Here is a 21,965-nt window from a genome sequence, read left to right on the forward strand (position 1 = left end):
CCTATGAACAGGAGGTCAGGGTTTGATTCCCAGTCAGGGCACATGCCAAGGTTGTGGGCTCAATAGCCAGTAGGGGGCATGCAGGAGGCAGTCATTCAATGATTGTCTCTCATTTATGTTTTTATCTCTCTCTCTCCCTTTCCTTTCCTCTCTGAAATCAATAAAAAAATTTTTTTAAGAAGCATACTCAACAACTAGCCTTTTGAAAAAAAATACAATTAAAATCTTACTATTAGAATACCATGTAGCATCTTAATAAAGAAATCATCCACAAATTAAAATTACGAGGTTGAGGAAAGGAGCATTAGTGTGAGGAAAATATATTAATGTCTGGCTGAGATACCTTGCCATAATATAAAGATGAATCTGTTTTGCTCCTCCTCATCAGGAAAATTGCTAGCAATTAACAATGGATCCTTCTGAATGACTAACCTCAGAATAGTAAGAAATTAAAAAAAAAAAAAAGGAAAAAACCAAAGAAGCCTGGCTGTACCTGGTAGCTTCAGTTCTTCTAATTCAATCACTGAGCGACTGCTGCTGTAATAGTCCTTCATCAGTTTCTGCAGGTCTTCAGGTGTCCCAGGTTTTGGCTCTGATTTTGCAAGAATGTCAGTAATTTTCTTCTAAGACGAGAAGAAAGAAAAATAAAAAAAGGAGGAAAGACTTTAGAATGGCATTTGGCTTATGATGGGTTGATTCCTCTGGCATTTAAACTGCACATAGGCTTTGATGATAGCCAAGTATGAATGTGAGTACTAATAAACATACTTGAGAAAACATAATAGAATTTCTTGGGCACTGCTGCTTTGAAAAACGAATGGAGGATCTAAAACAGTGGTTCTCAACCTGTGGGTCACGACCCCTTTGGCGGTCGAACAACCCTTTCACAGGGGTCGCCTAAGACCATCCTGCATATCAGATATTTACATTTCGATTCATAACAGTAGCAACATTACAGTTATGAAGTAGTAATGAAAATAATTTTATGGTTGGGTCACAACATGTGGAACTGTATTTAAAGGGCCAAAAGGTTGAGAACCACGGATAAAAGATTCCTTGTAACTCCTAGTTACAAAGACATCTAGGAGAAGTGACATTTTTACAGCAGTCTCTATAAGAGGATATAATTTTCTGTTAAAAGTCAAGAAATCTTGTTTCTGTGGAAGCTCTCCTTAAACTTGGGAGGGCAGAATTTTGAGAATTTCTTGCCTAACCTGGTTTTTCAGGCACTGACTCTCAGTTTGGATTTTGGGGATTAAGTAAAAGCTACAGGAGTAATGTGAGCATAGGACTTGCTGCAAAGGGGGACTTTTAGACCCTCAATTTTCAAGTCCTGAGAGATGCAGTCTTGAAGTGGTCCTATGGAAAGCCGAACAGGAAATACTGTACAACACCTATTTTGATTTGGACCTATTTGTGTAGCATTTACCGAATGCCTGCAATGTACTAGGAACATACAATTGTTCCTTCAATTTTCATCATAAACTTCCCTTCTCATTTCCTTCTAATGTTTCACCAAAGATCTAGAAAGAGCTGTTCCTCACAACCTCCCAGCCCCCAGGTTTTTCCCCTCCTTCCACAATGTCCTCATTTCTATACCACTGCTGAGAATGGTCAAAGTTCTGTCAAGTGAATTAACTTTAAAAATATGTCATCGGTGGGCACATTTTAGCATGACCTCAGCCAAGGCTAAACTACCTAGCCAGAGTTCTGACCTTGAGCCCCCAACAACTTAACACTCCTGAAGGCCATTAGTACACAAACTATCAAAGAGAAGTTAACGTTACTTCTTTAAGGACTTGCCAGACCTCAGCCAATTTGGCATCTCCTGTCTTCCTATTTGGCCATTTGCAAGCAAAGAAAACATATGCACACACACACTACAGTTTTCTAAAAGCTTGCTGTTAAGTAATTGGTTTGAGTCCATCTTCTCTCCTCTAATCCCAATCATATTTCCTCTGCTGACTTCAGCAAGACCCTTCTTGGCAGGGAGAGAATTACACTCCTGTTTTCACAACTGTGGTGGAAGGTCAAAGCTAACCACACTTTCTCCAAGTCTGAGCCATAAGGAAGTTTGTATAGGAGCAAGAGTCTTCCATATGCTCACATGCAAGTATTAAAATGCAAGGGGTGCCTTTTGCTTTAAATTATGGCTCCAAATGAGAGGTAGAAATGCCTTATACTGCTACCTTCATCTGTTTATTTTCTTTTCATTAATTCTCTATGATAAAAGGTTTTAAAAATTGAGATGGGTAAGAAAAAAAGATTGGTAAACTTTCATTGGACAGAGCTGGAGGGGCCATAGGGCAGGAGAACTCTGGGCCCCTTCTAGAATTAGAAACCCATGTCTGACTTCTAACCACAGTGAAAACACAGGGTGGGTAAGAAAGATGTTTAGTGTTTCACAAAACTGAAATAGGAATCAGGAGGATTTATTTTTAGCTCCAACAGAAACACTTATTACAAGTGACCTAAGGAAGTCACCAAACCCCACTGAATCTTACAATTTCTGCATCTCTAAAGATGAGATGGTAATAATTGCCTCATCAAAGCACACTATACAAAAAGGTGATGTAACCCACGTAGGGCCACACCATTGTAAGGAATTAATATTACCTTTCTCCTCTTCCTGGTCTTGGTGGCATCTTCCTTTGTTTCCTTTGGTTGTACCAAGAAACATTCCATAGGCTATAAAAAATACAAATGAGAAAACTTTCCTCTTAGCATGATGAAGCATCAACTAATGGTACCAATCCCAAAGAACCTACAGCCATAAATATATTCTTCAGAGCATCTTGGTAATATTCCACAGATAGACAGATGCAGGAAGACCCACTGTAGGCTATTAGGCAGACTGGAAAATCTTTGAGCAAAGGTCAGAATATGTGAGTGCACATGTGTGCTTGGGGAGGTGGTGCAGGACCTTAAAGATTAAAGACAGTAGCCAGGTTTGTATAATACAGGCAGAAATAGATGTGATGAAAATGTAGATGTAATAAGAATGTCTGACGGGTGAGACTTGTGTTTTCCATGAACTAGCAATGGGTGAACCTGTGTTTCCAAGTCACTAGTTTATTACTTTACTATTTTGTTACACCCTCCTTTTCTCAATAAGCGTAGAAAATCTGAAATAGGATATATTTACTTATATTTTTATAATACCTGGAACAAACATCTCACCTATCTATAGTGACTACTAAATGAATGTTTCTGTTGATGGACTGAGAAGTCTTGGCATCAGGCAACTTGAGTAACTAATTTTGCCTGTTGCCTTGACCCCTGAATACCCTATAGAGTTTAGTGCTATTTTTACCCTGCCTTTTTTTTTTAAATGTAGAAAAACAGGAAATTTGGACTATGTCTTTGATTTATAAAACAGAATGCCTCAGATTCCATATTTATTAATCATAAGCACAAATATAAAATGTTTCCTGTGCTGGGTCTTTTATGCAACATTTTCAAAAAAGTTACCAAGTAAGATATAAAATGTAAGTGAAAACTTACTCGGAGTTTTTCCTTGATTAAGTTTCCATTCCAACTAGAGCGTACTCAATTTAAACTAGTAAGCTACTAACTAAAGCAATCTTGTCTCCACTGGCTCTGTTTAAAATGATTACAGATGAAGCTTTCTATTACAGTTTACAGACAGTCTGCAGATTAAGAATGCCTATGGCCTGAAGCCAGAGAGAGAGAGAGAGAAAGATATAATGCTACATAATTTCTTCAAGACAAGGAGCCAGGACCAGCAGTTTCTAGACACTGTTTCAGTTAGTAGAGAAGTAGATACAAAGGGCTCAAGATTAAAGTAACATGGAATCTTGAAATTTTAGCTTCTTCTCAGTTAAAACAAAAAACCTACAAAGAACAATTGCATCATAGCTAAAGAATAAAAAAGATATTATGACCTCTCTTATTTAGAAAGTTAAGCTGTCTTGTGGTTGCAGATACATGCCAATTAGAAACTGGGCCAAGGCCACTAATGTGTCACAGAAGCTGCCAGATGGTCATAAGAGTCCAATTACACACCAGGCCAAGATTCAGCTCAAGCTCCTAAGGCAAAGGCCCAGATATGATTAGCAGATCGCTTAAGGCATTCTGCAGTATTTTGTCACCAGTATCAAGGTTTTGGGGAAGAAGATGTAGAAACCTGTTCCATTTTCTTATTTAGCAAATGAGGGTGCTCTTTAAGAATATATTCAATGTGCTGGGTTGTATTTATGCTAGGTTTACAAAGCCAATCAGCTCAACATGACACAAATCTGGAAATGAGCTCAGTTATAAGCATATAGACTCTGGAAAAAAAATGTAAGTCTGAATCATGCATTGGAAAAAAGAAACATGTTTTATGAATTGCTTTAGTCAAGATACAGAATCAGTTTTACATGTTAGGTTCAAATTCTTAGATCATTCTAAAGAAGATGCAGTGTATTTGTTTTCTGGGAGCAGTCACCTTAGCTGGTTGAGGTAGGGTACAAACAAAGAAGCCAAGTTTATTGGGTCAATTTCCAGAGTGGTGAGATGGCTTTATGAGGAAATACAAATCCCTAGTATTGAAAATTCCTAAACTTAGCTGTCTTATGAATGCTGACGCTTACCCTCAGACTAGGTAAGAAGATGTGGAAGACTTAGGCCAGGCTAAACTAACCATTTCTGGAAACCAATTCGAACAGTATATATGTCTTTGATAGTTGATAAGTAACACCATTATATGACTTTATAAGAAATATAATGATTTTAAATATGTAGCAAAAGATGTAGTTTAAATATGTATTTAGAAGAATCACACGTCCCAAAAATATATGAAAGAGTTAAAGCTTTTAAGTGAAGTAATTGGGTGCATATAATTAATTCTTTAAAGTGCAAAACTTATATTCTTTAATAATAATTCTTCTGGTTAAACATAGCAAAACAATGGCAAAATGCCAATATACTGAAAATAAAGAAAAGTGAAAAGGTACAAACCTATAAGAACCAAGAAACAAAGAGAGAGGTTAACAGTAGTGGAGAGATTTCAACAACTTTTTGGAAAATAGAAAGTGATTAAAACTGCATGGAAGTGATTTAGCAGAGAGAGAAAGCTGGCACCTGGGTTTCTGGAGAGGTGGAAGCTAATAACAAGTGAGTCTGTTGGACCTGTTGGCCTCTGAAAAGGTTTAGGAGGTGGAGGTAGAAGGTACTATAGAGAATGAAGGGTTTAAAAGAAAGAGATTGTTTGAAAGTTTATGTTTAGAAAGATTAGCCTCCCTCACACCCTCCATTGAGCTGTATCTCCTGCCCAGGCAGGCAAGCAACCCTCTTATTACTGCTTCCTCTCATCTGCTTTTCCTGGCAACAGACGGGAGTTTTATTATCTGGAGAGGACCAGAGGACCAAGAAGCCTGACACAGAGGAGACAGGACAGAGGTGGAGGCTCACTTCCTTTTCCTGTCCCTCTTTCAGGATGTTTCAAGCCAGGCTTATATATTACCAGCAGGAAACCACTAAATTCTTCTCTGGAAAAATGAAATGGCCTAAGAGAAATGCCACAAAAAGTGACATTTGGGGGTACCATATTAAAAATCTAGTTTGTCATCCTACCCCTACCATGAAGTCCACTAATCAACAAGCCTTACTATGTAGAAAAATTTCCTAGCAACTGTTTAATGTATCTCTCTTTACTATGAATAGACAGCTAAAGTTCACCAGACAACTAAGTACAGTCTCCAACATAAGAGCAAATAACAACAAAAAGAGGATCCTGAGGAAAGAGGTATATTTCTTGAAAATAATTACAATTAATATTCTCAGACAGATAAGGGAAGAATTTGCATCCATGAAAAAAAGATGCCATAAAAAGATAATCAGAAAACATTTGAACATTAAAACAAATTAAAGAGTTGAAATAAGAATGAAGGAGGAAGGCTTAAAGATAAATCTCCCAGAAAGAATTTAAAAGTGGTAAGAAAATTAGAGAATCAGGTCAAGAGATTCAACATTCCAGTAAAAGGAATTGCAGAAAAAGGGGTCATATAAAATATGAAGATGGAGTGATGAAAAACTGCCCAGAACTGAAGGAAACTTTCTAGGACATGAAACTCAACATTGAAATATCATTAGGTACAGAGTACAACAAATAAGGAAAATAGTCACCCCAAAGAGCATCACTGTGAAACTGGAGAACAATTATGGACAACTAAAAGATTCTAAAAAATTTCAAAGTGAAAAACAATAACATTCAAAATAAAGGGCCAGAAAAAAGAATGGCTTCAAATCTTGAATAGCATTACTGGATGCTAGAACTCACTGGAACAGTGCCTTCAAAATTATGAGGAAAACATATTTAAAAACTAGATTTTTATACCCATCCAAACTATCAATAAAGAGTAAATTAAGGTCTTAATAAATTTACTTTCTACCTACAGATACTGAAGGTGTACCCCAGCAAAATAAAGGTTTAATAAACCACGACCAAGGAAGATATGGAATTCAGCAAAGAGGGAGACTAATCCAGAAAAGTGTTGAAGGGGCAGTAAAGAAAAGTCTCAATTGTTCAACAGGCCTAGAGAATAGCCAATTCAGAGTGGAATAGGAGCATGGAGGTCTGCAGAAAAGAAGAATAACTGATCTCTTTGAGCATATGAAAAATATTATTCATGAGCATGTGGAAGAGATGTTGGAACATATAAAAATAATTAAAAATAAGAACACAGCAAGCTAGACAAAGGGAGAAGTGCAGTAATTTTATTGATGTCATGAAAATAAAGACTTGTATAAGAAAGGAGGAATGATTACAGCTTCTCTTTTTCTCAGGATTGAACAGTATTTCCATGGTCATAATAATGAAATAATGACACCCATTTTATATCACAATATGATATTGTGTTGGCAGGGGATGTGGCAATTGGAGGAGAAAAAGGAGAGTTATGTTCTCATATGCTACCTTGAGAAGTTAACATATCATATCAGAAATAGATAAATCAAGAAACAGCAGTAAAAACTGTAAGGTAGCAAATAAGAAAAACAACTAAAAGTTGAGGATGACTGCCTCTGAGGAAAAAGTTAGGGTAACAGTAGGAAAAGGGATTGCTGTTTTTTCATTCAAAATTTTAATAGCGTTTGAATATTACAGTGGGGCCTTGACTTACGAGTGTCCCGACTAATGAGTTTTTTGAGATATGAGCCGTCTCTCGGCCGATTTTTTGCTTTGAGTTGCGAGCTAAAATTCAGGTTACGAGCCAGCTTCAGATACCCCACTGCTAGTTGGTGCAGCGAACGTCACAGCGAACCACAACATCAGCCCAGCATCACGTGTCTCACTAGTTCACTTTTTGATTTGACATACAAGTAATTTGAGTTACGAGCTCCGTCACAGAACGAATTAAACTCGTAAGTCAAGGCCTCACTGTACTTTGTTAAAAAATTTTTAATTGCCATTTTATAACAAAAATGAGAATGTTCATTATAAAAAGAAAAACAATTTAGAAGTGGCTTTTAGTTTCTTTTGGGTTTAGTCAGAAGTTATTCAATATACACCATTAAAATATATTAAAAATTAAAAGATTAATAAACCCAAATGCTGATATAAAGCAACTAAAAGTCTCATATATGGGATGGTGGGAATGCAAATATGTTACAATCATTTTGGGGAAAAGCAGTTTTTATAAACCTAAACATAACTCAGCAATTCCATTCCTGGTATTTACTCAAGAGAAATAAAAATACATGTTCACAAAAAGACTTGTATATGAATGTTCATGACAGATTTATTCATAATACCCCCAAATAAAAAATAGCCCCATGTATCCATCAGAGAGGAATGGATAAACAAACTATGGTATCCTATATAATAAAAGGCTAATATGCAAATTGTCCCTATGGGCAGGAGGTAGATGTGCACGGACCGCCAAGGGGTGGCGGAACATGGCGGGTGGCAGCAACATGGCACTGGCAGTGGTGGCAGTGGAGGCGCTGCTGGCCCTGATAAGAGCGGGATCACAGCGGAATGGTGGAACAGGTGAGCGGGCAGCGCCAGGCCAAGCTGGGTGTGAAGGGAAGCCCTGGCCAGCAGCCAGGGGAAGGGAGGTCCCGACTGGTAGCCGGCAGCTGCTAGGGACCCTACCTGTACAGGAATTTTGTGCACTGGGCTTCTAGTATTCATATAATTGAATATTGTCAGAAAATTTGTGAGGCAGACTGAATTGTGCCCCACTTCCAATTCATGTTAAAGTCCTAACATCCCTATATGACTGTATTTGTAGATAGCCTTTAAAGAGGTAATTAAATGAGGTCATAAGCATGAGGTCCTAATCCAATAAAACTGTGTCTTTGTATGAGGAGGAAGAGAAACCAGGGATGTGCTCACAGAGGAAAGACCATGTGAGAACACAGCAAGAAGCAAGACCATGTAATGACACAGCAAGGCAAGGAGAGACACCTTAGGAGAAACCAAACCTGCCAACACCTTGATCTTGGACCTCTAGCCTCCATAACTATGAGAAATAAAATTTCTGTTGTTTAAGCCACACAGTCTGACTTATCCAAAGAGGACATACAAATGGCCAATAGACATATGAAAAGATGCTCAACATCACTAATCATCAGAGAAATGCAAATTAAAACCATAATGATGTGTCACCTCTCACCTTCAGAATGGCTATCATCAATAAATCAACAAACAACAAGTGCTGGCAAGGATGTGGAGGAAAGGGAACCCCTGTGCCCTGTTGGTGGGAATGCAGACTGGTACAGCCACTGTGGAAAACACTATGGGGTTTCCTCAAAAATTAAAAATGGAACTGCATTATGACATAGTGATTCCACTTCTGGGAATGTATCAGAAGAAACCCAAAACACCAATTTGAAAGAATATATACACCCCAATATGTTCATTGCAGTGTTGTTTACAATAGCCAAGATTTGGAAACAGCCCAAGTGCCCATCAGGTGAGTGGATAAAACAGCTATTGTAAATTTATACAATGGAATACTACTCAGTAGTAAAAAGGAAGAAAATTTTACCTTTTGCGACATCATGGATGGACCTGGAGAATATTGTGCTAAGTGAAATAAGCCAGTGGGAGAAAGACAAATACCATAAGATTTTACTTATATGTGGAGTCTAATGAACAAAATAAACTAACCATTAAACAGAAACAGTCTCATAGATACAGAGAACAGGCTGACAGCTGTCAGAGGGAAGAGGGGTTGAGGGACTGGGTGAAAAGGTAAAGGGAATAAGCAGCAACAACAAAAAATACCTCATAGAAACAGACAACAGTATGGTGGTAGCAAGAGAGAAAGTGGGGTGAAGGTGAGGTAGAAGAGGAAAACGGAGGATAAATGGTGATGGAAGGAGACTTGATGTAGAGTGGTGAACACAGTACAAAATACAGATGATGTATTATAGAACTGTATATCTGAATCTATATAATTTTTTTGGGGGGGGGGTTAACTTTTATTTATTTATCTATTTTTGTTTTCTTTTTTTTAAAAATTATTCTTTATTGTTAAAAGTATTACTTATGTCCCCCTTTCACCCAATTGACTCCTTCCAGCCTGCCCTTGTCCCCCAACCCCTAGCCCAGGTCTTTAGCACCCTACTGTCTGTGTCCATGTGTTATGCATATATGCATACAAGGTCTTTGGTTGATTACCTCCCACCCTCCCCTGCCTTCCCTCTGATATTTTGCACTCTGTTCCATGCTTTGAGTCTCTGGATCCACTCTTTTCATTAGTTTATTTTGTTACTTAGATTCCACATATGAGTGCAATCATGTGATACTTGTCTTTCTCTGATTGACTTATTTCATTTGGCATGATATTCTGTAGGTCCCTCCATGCTGTCTCAAAGGGTAAGAGAGTCTTCTTTTTTACTGCTGCACAGTATTCCATGATATAAATGTACCACAGCTTTTTTATCTATTCATCTACTGATGGACACTTGGGCTGTTTCCAGATCTTAGCTATTGCAAATTGTGCTGCTATAAACATAGGGGTGTATACATTTTTCTGATTGGTGCTTTGGGTTTCTTAGGATATATCCCTAGAATTGGGATCACTGGGTCAAATGACAGATCCATATTTATTTTTTTGAGGAAAATCCATACTGTTTTCCATAATTCTGAACCTATATTATTTTATTAATCAATGTCACCCAATAAGTTCAATTAAAAAAAAGCCACCCAGATTGGTATTTTGTTATGGCAGCCCTGGCAGAATAATACACTCAGCAATACAAAAAAAGAGAGCCACTATACATCAACATGATGAATCTAAATAACACTGTGCTGAATAAAAGAGGCCTTGAACAAAGAACATACACTGTATGTTCATGTTCAGAAAATTCTAGAATAGGCAAAACTAATTGAGGTCACATAGTGTGGAATGGTGATCGACTGGGAGGGGGCATGAAAGGAAATAGAGCGATGGTAACGTTCTTTATCCTGTAGGGGTCTGTGTAAAGGTATTACATGAATTTGACTATTTTACTAGTTATTGAATGGTAAATTTGACATTTGTGCATTTTTTTGTGTGCTAACTTCATCTTGAAAAGACAAAAAGAATCTTTAAATATTGGACTTTTGTTAATGATATGCATGATGAAGTGTCTGGGGGAGTGTACTGACTTTTCAAATTACTTTGAAATGTGCCAAAAATAAGATGATTGATGGACAGACAGTGTGTCCAAACACATTATTCATAAAGTTTTCAACTCTGACGACACTGAGGGTGAGGATTTGTAGAAAGTGAGGAAAGTCTTACTGAATACTGAAGGAGAAAGAATCTTTGTTATGTAGTGATAGTAAGTTTAGCAATACTGTTATCTTCAGTTGCATGAAAAGTAGAACATGTATCATGCCATGGGTTAAACAGTAAAGAAGATCCATATATTGTTGAAGGTGTCACCTGATTTCTTGGGACTTAGGTAAAATGAAAAGGAGGGAGTGCAGTGGGAAGAGGGACTATGAAAGAAGTGCAGGGTATGGCTGAAATCCATTTGTTAAAACCTCAGACGCCAGAGTACCATTTAGTCACATAAGAGCTCTATAAAGACTTCAAAGATTTGCCTCACAGATTTTCTCAAACCTGTTCGAGAAAGCTTAAGGGGTATTGCTCCTCAATTGCCTTGGCAGGGTGCCAAGGCAGGAAAGAGTTTATCTGGAAATGATCTGTGGTTGTGCCAGTGACAATGTTGTGAGGCAACCCAATGGGAGGCTCACATGGTGAGGGATTGAGGCCTGCCAACAAGGGGGTTGAGCCCCCAAACCCCTGCCCACAACTTGACTGCATTTGGTGAGATGTGTAGAGCCAGAGGGACCGAACTAAGTCATGCCTGTGAGAGAACAGCAACTATGAGGTAAAGAATTTTTATGGATCCAGAGACAGAGAAGCATCGATCAGACCATCAAACCTCAGAGGGAGGGTAGGGAAAGGGGGAGAGATCAAAGGACTTGTATGCATGCAAGTAAGCATAATCAATGGACACAGACACTAGGGGAGTGAGGGCACGAGCGAGGGTGTGTGGGGGGTAATGGGGGGGGGGATAAGGACACATATGTAATACCTTAATCAATAAAGAAAAAAAAGAATTTTTATGTTTTAAGCTACTAACTTTTGGGTCAATTTGTTATACCACACTAGATGAATATAAAGAGAATTGAGACACTACCATGGCAAGGTAGAAGGTAAATAGAAGAGTGAAGAGGACATAGTCTTTTCACTTAAAATCATCAAGAGTAATCTTAAAGATAAAGAGTGGGAGAGATAGGAAATGATCAATGCTGAAATAAGAAAAGAGTAAGAAAATACAACAGTAGAGAAAGGTGAGTAAGGAGGGAAAGGGATAGGTACTCTTGCTGAAGATTCCTTTATGAACCAAGGAGGTAAGCAAAAGCCAGCTTAAGAAAAAGAACTCCGGTGTGGCCTCTGATGGGGAGAGGATGGATCATGGAACCACTGAAAGCCTACTGACATCATGGAGGCATCAATGAAAAGTCACGAAATCCCTCCGAAGAGATTATATTCCTTAAGGGAACCATAATTACAAAGTCACCAGGGCTGGCTCTGAAATCACTGAGGTTGAGGAGGGAAGAGGGTGATGCAATCTCTAGGAGTAGGGGAATTCATCATTTATTTTGGAAGCAATATCTGGGGGGAAAAAAGAACTGTTGGCAAATCTTTATACTTACATTATTAAGGAGGCCAAGGATGATTAGACGTGAAATGGTTTCTAGAGATGATGTAGTTGCATGGGTAAAAAAGTTTTACAAAGTTATAAATCTGGGGCTTGAAATACTGGACAGACGAGAGGCTTGGACTCAGTAATAGAAGTGAGGCTAGCTGTGGTGCAGCAGGGAACACTACCTAACTTGACAGACACTCTCACCTGGTGAAACGAAAGCCTAAGTATATATTATAGCTGACAGCATAATGCCAGGCAGTTCCTTATGCAAGCATAAAAAATCCTAAAAACATAAAGAACAGCCTGGCCAGGTGTAGCTCAGTGGTTGAGCTATCGACCTATGAACCAGAAGTGGTTGAGCTGTCGACCTATTAACCAGCTATTGACCTTTGATTCCTGGTCAGGGCATATGACTGGGTTACAGGCTCAATCCCCAGTAGGGGGAGTGCAGGAGGCAGCTGATCAATGATTCTCTCTCATCATTAATGTTTCTATTTCTCTCTCCCTCTCCCTTCCTCTCTGAAATAAATAAAAAATATATTTAAAAACAAAACAAAACAAAAACCATAAAGAACAGCGAAGTGACTAAGCTAATTTTAAAAATTAAAAATTTATATAAAGCATAAAAATAATTTCTTTTTTTATTCAGGAAAAAAATATAATTACTATTAGAGGATAAATATCCAGTCATATCTACCAAATGAGTCAATTGCCTAGCACTGTGCTAGGTACTATAGTGAACACAAAAAAACCCTGGTCCCCAAGGAGCTTACTAACTAGTTTGGAGACTCAAGCTCTTTGTGCATAAACAACCAGAGGAAGATTCAAGAAAGGACAGTCTGCCTGACAAGAAGGTCATCCTTGGTGTGATGATGGGTCAGGGGGAGAAGAGCAGCTGGAGAGAGGTTAGGGAGCCCACAGAGGATCCAGAGGGCAGTCAGGTGGGGTGGGGGAAGAGAGAGTCCAGCTCTGTTCAGATGGGGAAACCTTCAAGGAGGGGATTAGAGGAGGGACACTGGATATCCAGGGTCCAAAAGACTTCTTCAGCAGGCAGCAGGGTCAGGGAGCTGATGACTTACACTCTGGGACCCAAAGGGTTGAGATGGAAAGAGTGGTAAGAAAAACTGGAATACTGCTATAGTCACCCAATCCTTCATTTCACAAATAATGAGTGCCAATTAGGGGCATGATTCTATACCAGGTGTGTGGAGATAAACTCTGTCCTCCAGGTGTGCAGCCTGGTGGGGGAGACCAGGGAGCTAGATGGATAACACTCAAAAGGCAGTGGGGCCCAGGAGAGTCCCGTGTAAATTCTCTGGACAGGGAAATAAGAGGCCTGGAGGAAGGGCTTAGGGCATTTGTCTACCTAGGACTTGAATTCTGTAAAGCAATTTGATAGTAAAAGAAATTAAAGTAGGAGGGAGATGGATAAAATGGGCCATAAAATCATAATTTTTTATATTAGCAAAAAACAGCAATGGCATGTGATCAACAAAGCACATGAAGACGTGGTGAATACAGTGTTTCCAAGCTGAAAGAGGAAACACAGGTGAAAAGAGAAGTGGAAATAGATCTTCAGCACCTGCTCACACCCACCTAAATGGCCATGACCCCCAGAACCCATCTCTCTGAGTCTCAGGTAATTTGTCAAATGGGATACCTTGTATTTCAAAGGGCAGCTGTGAGGATTGTGTGAGTCACAGTGCCTTGCACACTGCCTGTGTTACATGCTCAATAAAAGGCCTTTGTTGTTGAAACCTGGGTCGTGGAAAGAGGTGAATGCTCACAGAAATGAAGAATGTATTTAACTTTCTCCTCTCCCATTTCCCCCTCTTCTTCCTATGGTTCCCTGTCCTTTCTCTAACATGATGGTTGTGGGAAAAGAAGAGCCAAGGCACTAAAAACAGGAAATTTAGCAATGCAGATGGCCCCACCAAGGAAAAGGCAGGAAAAATGCAGGCTTGGGCAAGTTTATTAATGCAAATTTCTTTCAATGATGAGAAAATGTGAGCAGCAAGCAAGAAAAATATCAAGGCAGAAAGTAAGGAAAAAGGAAGCCAATTGGGTATGAAGAAGCTACTAAGAACCGAGTTCTGCAGGTAGGTCAAAGAAGGCATGACTATGGTGTGGTCAGTGTAATAAGTTAAGGTAAAGTCAAACCACACCTTGGTGAAATAAATTGAAAGCTAAGGCTGTTAACCTATAGGCCTTTGAAAGAATGGTTAAAACTAGAACTGATATAGGGCCTTTGAGCAAAATATTTAATGGCTGAGGAGAAAACCAAGATGACTATATATAAGATATCTTTCTGCCTTCCTCTTTCCACAGAGTAAAAATAATGAACAAAATAAAAGAGATTTGAAGTATGTATTTTACTATAATTATTAACACTTCAGTGTTTACTCTTTTTGTCAATCATTATTGAAAGTGCTTTACAAGTATTAGTCATTTAGTACCCATTGCAACTTTTTGAGGAAAACACAATTACTACCATCATTTTACCAATAAGGAGACTGATGCCCAGAGAGTTTAACTTGTTTAAGGTCTCACAGTTTATAGGTAGTCACTATGCCAATAAGCTCCACAAACTGGTCACAAAATTTGGGTAGAGTGACCCTCCATTGGAAAGACTTTAGGGCCACTTACAATAAGACTACAACCCATTATTACAAAGATGATAAATATGGACTGACACTAGATAGTCCTTTAAAAATCAGACATAGGGAGTTTCCAGTCAAGGGAGGCATAGGTAAATGTGGTACTAAAATCCTCCCACAACCACATCAAAACTGCAACCAAACTACAGAACAACCATAATTCAGAACCCCTTGAAATCTAGCTGAACGTAAGTCCTATAGAACTAAGGATATAAAGAAGAAGCCACTGAGACTGGTAGGAGAGGCAGAGATGCCAACAGGCTGGTCCCACACATATGTGAGGCGGTTAAAAATATTTTAGCTGCAGAGGTCCCCCAGAGAAGCCAGGGGTCCTAGCCCCACACCAGAACCCCTGGCCCAGGAAAAAGATATTTCATGAAAATGGAAACAAACAAACAAAGCAAAGGTAGCAATACCAATACCAGACAAAATAGACTTTAAACCAAAGGTTACAACAAGAGACAAATAAGGACCTAGCAACTCTACTTCTAGGTAGAGCTATCCAAAGAAACCCAAAATACTAAATTGAAAAGATATATACATCCATATATTTATTGCAGCATTATTTACAATAGCCAGGATATGGAAGCAACCTAACTGTCCACCAATAGATGACTGGATAAAAAAGAAGGGGTGCATAAATACAATGGCCTGGGGCGGGGAGGTGTGGTGGGCTAGAAGGGGTCAATGAGGGGGGGAACATGTGTAATACTTTCACAATAAAGATTAAACACACACACACACACACACACACACACACTGAGGTATCACCTCACGCCTGTCAAAGTGGCTATCATCAATAAATCAACCAACAAATGCTGGCAATGAAGTGGAGAAAAGAGAACCCTCATGCACTGTTTTTGGGCATGCAGACTGGTGCAGCCATTCTGGAAAACAGTATGGAGTTTCCTCAAAAAATTAAAAATGAATCTGCCTTTTGACCCAGTGATTCCACTTCTGGGAATATATACTATTAATCCCAAATACCAATCAGAAAGAATATATGCACCCCTATGTTTGCAGCAGCACTGTTTACAAGAGCCAAGATCTGGAAAGAGCCCAAGTGCCCATCAGTAGATGAATGGAGAAAAAAGCTGTGGTGCATTTGTACAATGGAATTCTACTTGGCCATAAAAAAAAGAAAAAAGAAAATGTTACCTTTGTGACAGCATGGATGGACCTGGAGATTATAATGCTAAGTGAAATAAGCCAGTCAGAGAAAGACAAATACCATATGATCTCACTTATAAGTGGAATCTAATGAAAAATAATTAAACTGACAAAATAGAAACAGAGGCATGGATACATGGAACAGACCAGCAGCTGTCAGAGGAGAGGAATGTTAAGAGTATTGGATGAAAGAAGGTAAAGGGATTAAGCCCTCCTCTCCCCCAAATGTATATATAACACAAAAAGTAGTGATAACTAGAGGGAAAGGGAGTATGGGTAGGAAGAGGTGGGCAAAGCAGGAAAGAATGGGGATGGAAAGGGGCTTTCTGTGGGGCAATGGGGGCATGATGCAGTGTGCAGATGATGTTTTATTGAGTTGTACCCTTGAAACCTGTATGTCTTTGTGAAGCAAGGTCACCCCAATAAATTCAATTAAAAGAAAAGAAGTGGTACATATATACAATGGAATATGATTCAGCCATAAAAAAGAATGGATTAAAAAAAAAGAGTGGAATGAAATCTTGCCATCTGCAACAACATGCATGGTAGAGCGTATTGTGCTGAGTGAGATTAAGTCAGACAGAGAAACACAAATGCCATATGACCTTCCCTTCCATGTAGAATCCGAAAAACAAAATAAATGAACAAGCAGAACAGAAACAGACTCATAGATACAGAAAATATTTTATGGTTGCCAGATGAGAAGGATGCTGGAGGGTTGGGTGGAAAAGGTGAAGGGATTAAGAAGTATGGCCCTGGCTGGTGTTGCTCAGTGATTAGAGTGTTGGACTTCTCACGGAAGTCTTGGGTTTGATTCCCAGTGAAGGGCACAAACCTGAGTTGCAGGTCTCAAACCCTACTCCTGATTGGGGTGGGTGTGGGAGGCAACCAATCCAAGTGTCTCTGTCATATCGATGTTTCTCTCTCCTCTCTCTTCCCTTCCATGCTCTAAAAAATCAGTTGAAAAACATCCTCGCTCCTTGGATGAGGATTAAAAAAAAAAAGAAGTAATACAAATTCTGTAGTTACAGAATAGTCATGGGGATATAAAATACAGCATAGGAAATATTAATATTCTAATAACTATATATGATATCAGATGGATAATAGATTTATTGGGGTGATCACTTTATAAGCTATATAAATGTTAAAAATGGGGCTGTACACCCCAAATATGATATTATATGTCAGCTGTAATTTAAAAAAATTAAAAACAAAATAAAATTTTCAAAAAACAACAACACACATGATAATCAATCAGATTTGAGGGACACATAATATGAAAAAGCTGCAAATGGATGTGAGTTGGCAGTGTGAAGATTACAAAAAGAAACAAAAGGTCATAGGCCCAGGAAACAAAGTTTATCAAATGTTCACTGAGTTTATCAAATGTCTACTCTGAAGGCAGCAAAAACTGTGATAAGAATTCATACAACGGACCATAATGCTGGGTAACATGTGGCCCTGGAGCCTGCTGGCAGTATAGCATGGCGCTGCAATCATGTGTTGGTGGGGGGTAAGCTTGAATATCTTAATGAAATCTGTCTCCTTTTAGGAAATTTACCTAAAACAAGAAGACTGGAAAATGTAATACAGAAGTCTACATTACCATTATTGTAAAATACATTTATATATAAAAAAAATATTAGGGGGAAAAATAGGCCTTGCTTATTGATAATTAATGAAGCATGGCTCTTTCAAAGCAGAGAAGGTAAAAGCTTCCCTGAAATCTGGCCAACAGCTGCTGCTAGGGCACAGGGAACACTGTACAGGGTAGAGGAGAATGACTGCAGAATCCAACAGCTGTGACTTTCCCATAGTGACTGTCACCTGTTTGGTTTTCTTCGACAGGACAGGAACTGGAGCTGTCTCCTGTTGCATCATTTCTACGTCTCCCCCTCCTTCACCATCTGATGCTTCTGAAAAATATAAAGTTTAAAAATCAGAAAAGCCTCTTACCCTTCCCCAATTGTTATCACTGCTAGTACAATCTTGGTATACGACCTTTCTAGAAGGATCTATCCGTTGATTTAGCAATTCCACCTCTAGGAAGATGCAGTTAAGGAAATGACCCAAAATGAAGCTGGAGATTTCAGCACCAAGATGGCAGTCTTATTTATAAAGCTGCAACATTGAAGATTATCCAGATGTCTAACATTAGAGGATGTTTAATGATGGAACACACACTCACAGTGATTTTTACAGATATTATTCTCCTCATGTTTAGATTTAAAAAAGCTAATGCTACTTAGAGGGGATTACAGGTTATGAGAAATTCTTATTTTGAATTTTTAAAATATTTCAATAATGGAAAAGATAAATTCTTACTCTAAGTATCAGGAAAAATAAAAGTTTTAACGCTTTTCCTGTTTATAAAGTTCTCTTGAAGAAGCATGGCAACCCTAAGTTCCTTACCTTCCTTAATGCCATACAGCCTTCCAGAGTATAGCAGTTGCTTTATAGAGACATTTGGAAACTTTGAAAGGTTTTACTCATTCCCTTTGAGTTTCCCTATATATATCAGTCAGCTCAAAATATGAATTTATGAGCAAACCTTGGTCGGAATTCAGATTTAGGTCCAAATTAACCCATCTGGTAGTACAAGCATTTAAAGTTTGCATACCACAATGATTAATTTTGTGTCAACTTGATTGAGCCACAGGTGAATACATATTTGGTTAAACATTATTCTGGGTATTTCTATGAGGGTGTTTCTCAATCAAGTAATACTTGAATGGGTATACTGAATAAAACAGATTGCCCTCCCTAATGTGGGTGGTCTCAGATATCCAACCAGATGAAGGACTGGAATAGGCTAGCCCATCTCTGAGTAAGAGAATATTATCTGCCTTTGGACTTGAACTGAACATGGGCTCTTCCTGCATCTGGAGCATGTCAGACCCTAGACTGGAACTAAACCATAGGCTCTCCTGGTCTCCAGCTTGCCAGTTCATCTTGCAGATACTGAGACTTGTCAGCCTCCATAATTGCATGAGCCAAAACCTTACTTTATATCTATATCTACCTATATATATGTGTGTGTGTGTGTGTGTGTGTGTGTGTGTGTGTGTGTGTGTGTGTATTGGTTCTGTTTTTTCTGGAGAACTCTGATTTATACACATACTTTCAACTGTGTAGCATGAAAAACAATTCTACCCAAAAAATGAAAAACAAAATAAAATTTTCAAAAAAATATTCACACAGGTAATCAATCAGGTTTGAGGGACACACAATGTGAAAAAGCTGCAAATGGATGTGACTGAGCAGTGGGCAGGTAGTGAATTAACAGGGAATTTTCAATGAGTGATTAAACTGGTATCAAAAGTATTTATAGAAGTTTTCCCTTTGGGGAGAAAGTATTAGTAATTATATTTTTCCTTATTCATCCTGCTAAGTACAGCTAAAAATCCTGAGCCTTATATATGAAACAAACGTAAGAAGTCTCTGAAAGGTAGAGAGAAGAAGGCAGACTGGCGAGGGATTCTGGCGCCCAATGAATAACATAAAGGTGAGCTCCTTGGGTTTTCTTTTTGCCTCATTATCTCAGACTTGGATCTTAAGAAGCATCAACTTGAAATTGCCAATTTAGGACCAGACGAAAAAGGCCCCAATAAATATCTTCTCTATTCAACAAAATAACCAGGAAAAGGGGCAACCTAGTAAGACTGAAAACTTTTAGACTCCAGCCAACACCACACAAAACTGGCCTTGTCCCCTCCAGCAAAGGCTGAGTGCGGAGCCTGGGTTTTCACCCTTGCAAGGCTGTAATGAGACTCTCTAACTCCTCCTCCACTGCCTACCAAGTGGGAATGGACCCCTGAAGGGATTTACATCCCTGAAGAGTGGTAACAAACCCGTGTTCCCTCCTCTCATCACCACCACCACTGCTGTAGTATTAATGGAGACCACATGGTGAGCCTGGACTTCCACCTCCTCCTGGCAGTAATGAAATGCACCTCTCACTCCCCACTAGGATATTATCAGAGTCCTAGTAAAGTCAGGACTTCTCATACTGGCCAATGGTAACAAGATAACATCCACACAAATAGTTTTAGCAACCACTGAAAAAGCTTTAGAAAGATACACTCAAAAACAGAAAGAATAAATAAAATAAAATTGTAAATATGTTCAAGTAACTCACAGGAAATTAGGAAAGGGAAAATAGACAAAACACAGCAAACAAACAGAAAAAATGAATAAAATAATATGGTAGATTTAAACCCCAACATATATATAATTATAATAATGTAAATGGCCTAATAACCACACTAATTTAAAGGTAGAGATTGACAGAATGGATTAAAAGAGATGAACTACATATATACTGATTACAAGAAACTTACCTCAAATATAACAATATAGACAAGTTGAAAGCAAAATGAAGGAAAAAATATAACATGCAAATATTGATCAAAAGAAAGCAGGACTAGATATATTAATATTTGGTAAGGCAGACTTAAAAAAAAAGTAGACTTCAAAGTAAATAAAATGACCAGAGAAAGAGGACATTATATAATGACAAGGGGTGAATTTGCCAAGATGACATAGCAATCTTAAATGCGTATGCACCAAACAACAGAGCTACAAAATATGAGAAGCAAAAAACAAACAAACAAAAACCTTATAGAAATGAAAGAAGAAATAAACAAACTTATGATTAAGTTGCAAACTTCAACAGTCCTCTCAGAAATTGAGAGAATGACTAAACAGAAAATCAGCAAGGATATATAGAAAAACTGAGGGACAACAGTAACCAACAGGATCTGATCAACATTTTGTAGAACACTGCACTCAAGAGTAGAATACACATTCTTTTCAAGAGTTATGGAACATATACCAATATAGATCATATTGTAGGAAATAAAACAACAAACTTAAGAGAATTGAAATTGATAAATAGCATGTAAAAAAAACCTACAACAAACATACTTTATGATGCAAGACTGAATGCTTTCCCATGTGTGGGAAAAAGATAGCTACTCTGAACAATATTATTCCACACAGTGCAGGAACTTTTAACCAGTGCAATAAGATAAAGTGAACTAAAAGGCGTAAACATCAGAAAGGAAGAAATCAAGCTATTCCTATTTGCAAATAACATACTGTTTTCATAGAAAATCTCAAGGCATCTTTAAAAACAACAACAAAAAATCCCCTGCTAGAACTAATTAGAGAGTTACCAAAGTTGCAGAATAAAAGATAAACATGCAAAAATCAATTTTATTTCTATATATTAGAAATGAGCACGTGAACAAAAAAAAATAAAAATAAAAATACAGTGCCACCTGGCTGAGGTGGCTCAGTAGTAGAGCGTCGACCTATGAATCAGGAGGTCACAGTTCGATTCCCAGTCAGGGCATACGATATGCCCAGGTTGAAGGCTCAATCCCCAATCGTGCAGAAGGCAGCTGATCAATGATTCTCTTTCATCACTGATGTCCCTATCTCTCTCTCCCTCTCCTTTCCCCGCTGAAATCAATAAAGATATATTTTTAAAAAATACAGTGCCATTTACAATTGCTGAAGAACTCCCAAAATACTTAGGTGTAAATTTAACAAAACATGTAACCATTTTTGCTTGCATGCTGAAGACCACAAAACACAGATGAAATAAACCAAAGAAGACCTAAATAAATAGAGATATACCATGTTCATAAATTGGACAATGAATCATAGTAAAGATACAAGTTCTCCTCAAAATGATATACAGGTTTAATACAATTTCTAATAAAATCCCAGCAAGATTTTCTCTAGATATATACAATTATTATAAAACTAGAGGCCTGATGCACAAAATTCGTGCAAGGGGCTCAGCCCTTGCAGCCGTTTGTATTGGCCATTGCAGCCCTGGCTTCGTCTGGAAGGTTGTCTAGAAGGACATCCGGAAGGTCGTTCAGCTGTCCAGTCTAATTAGCATATTATGCTTTTATTATTACAGATTTAAGTAGAATGGCAAAGGAACTAGAATAGTGAAAATAA

The 21,965-nt window shown here is 38.3% G+C and overlaps 1 protein-coding gene across 2 annotated transcripts in view; it reads right to left on the minus strand.

The window, feature by feature from the left end:
* CMSS1 (cms1 ribosomal small subunit homolog) overlaps nucleotides 1-21,965 on the minus strand; it is a 413,449-nt gene that overhangs the window by 17,421 nt on the left and 374,063 nt on the right. For both annotated transcript variants that reach the window (XM_036352288.1, XM_036352289.1), the window contains 3 exons: nucleotides 17,817-17,905; nucleotides 2,617-2,688; nucleotides 494-623 (listed from right to left, as the gene is read on the minus strand). In XM_036352288.1, coding sequence (XP_036208181.1) covers nucleotides 494-623; nucleotides 2,617-2,688; nucleotides 17,817-17,905 — 291 coding nt within the window. The remainder of the gene's footprint in view (nucleotides 1-493; nucleotides 624-2,616; nucleotides 2,689-17,816; nucleotides 17,906-21,965) is intronic.

The sequence above is a fragment of the Myotis myotis genome, unplaced genomic scaffold, assembly GCF_014108235.1.
Source record: "Myotis myotis isolate mMyoMyo1 unplaced genomic scaffold, mMyoMyo1.p scaffold_m19_p_2, whole genome shotgun sequence".
In the NCBI taxonomy this organism is placed as follows: domain Eukaryota; kingdom Metazoa; phylum Chordata; class Mammalia; order Chiroptera; family Vespertilionidae; genus Myotis; species Myotis myotis.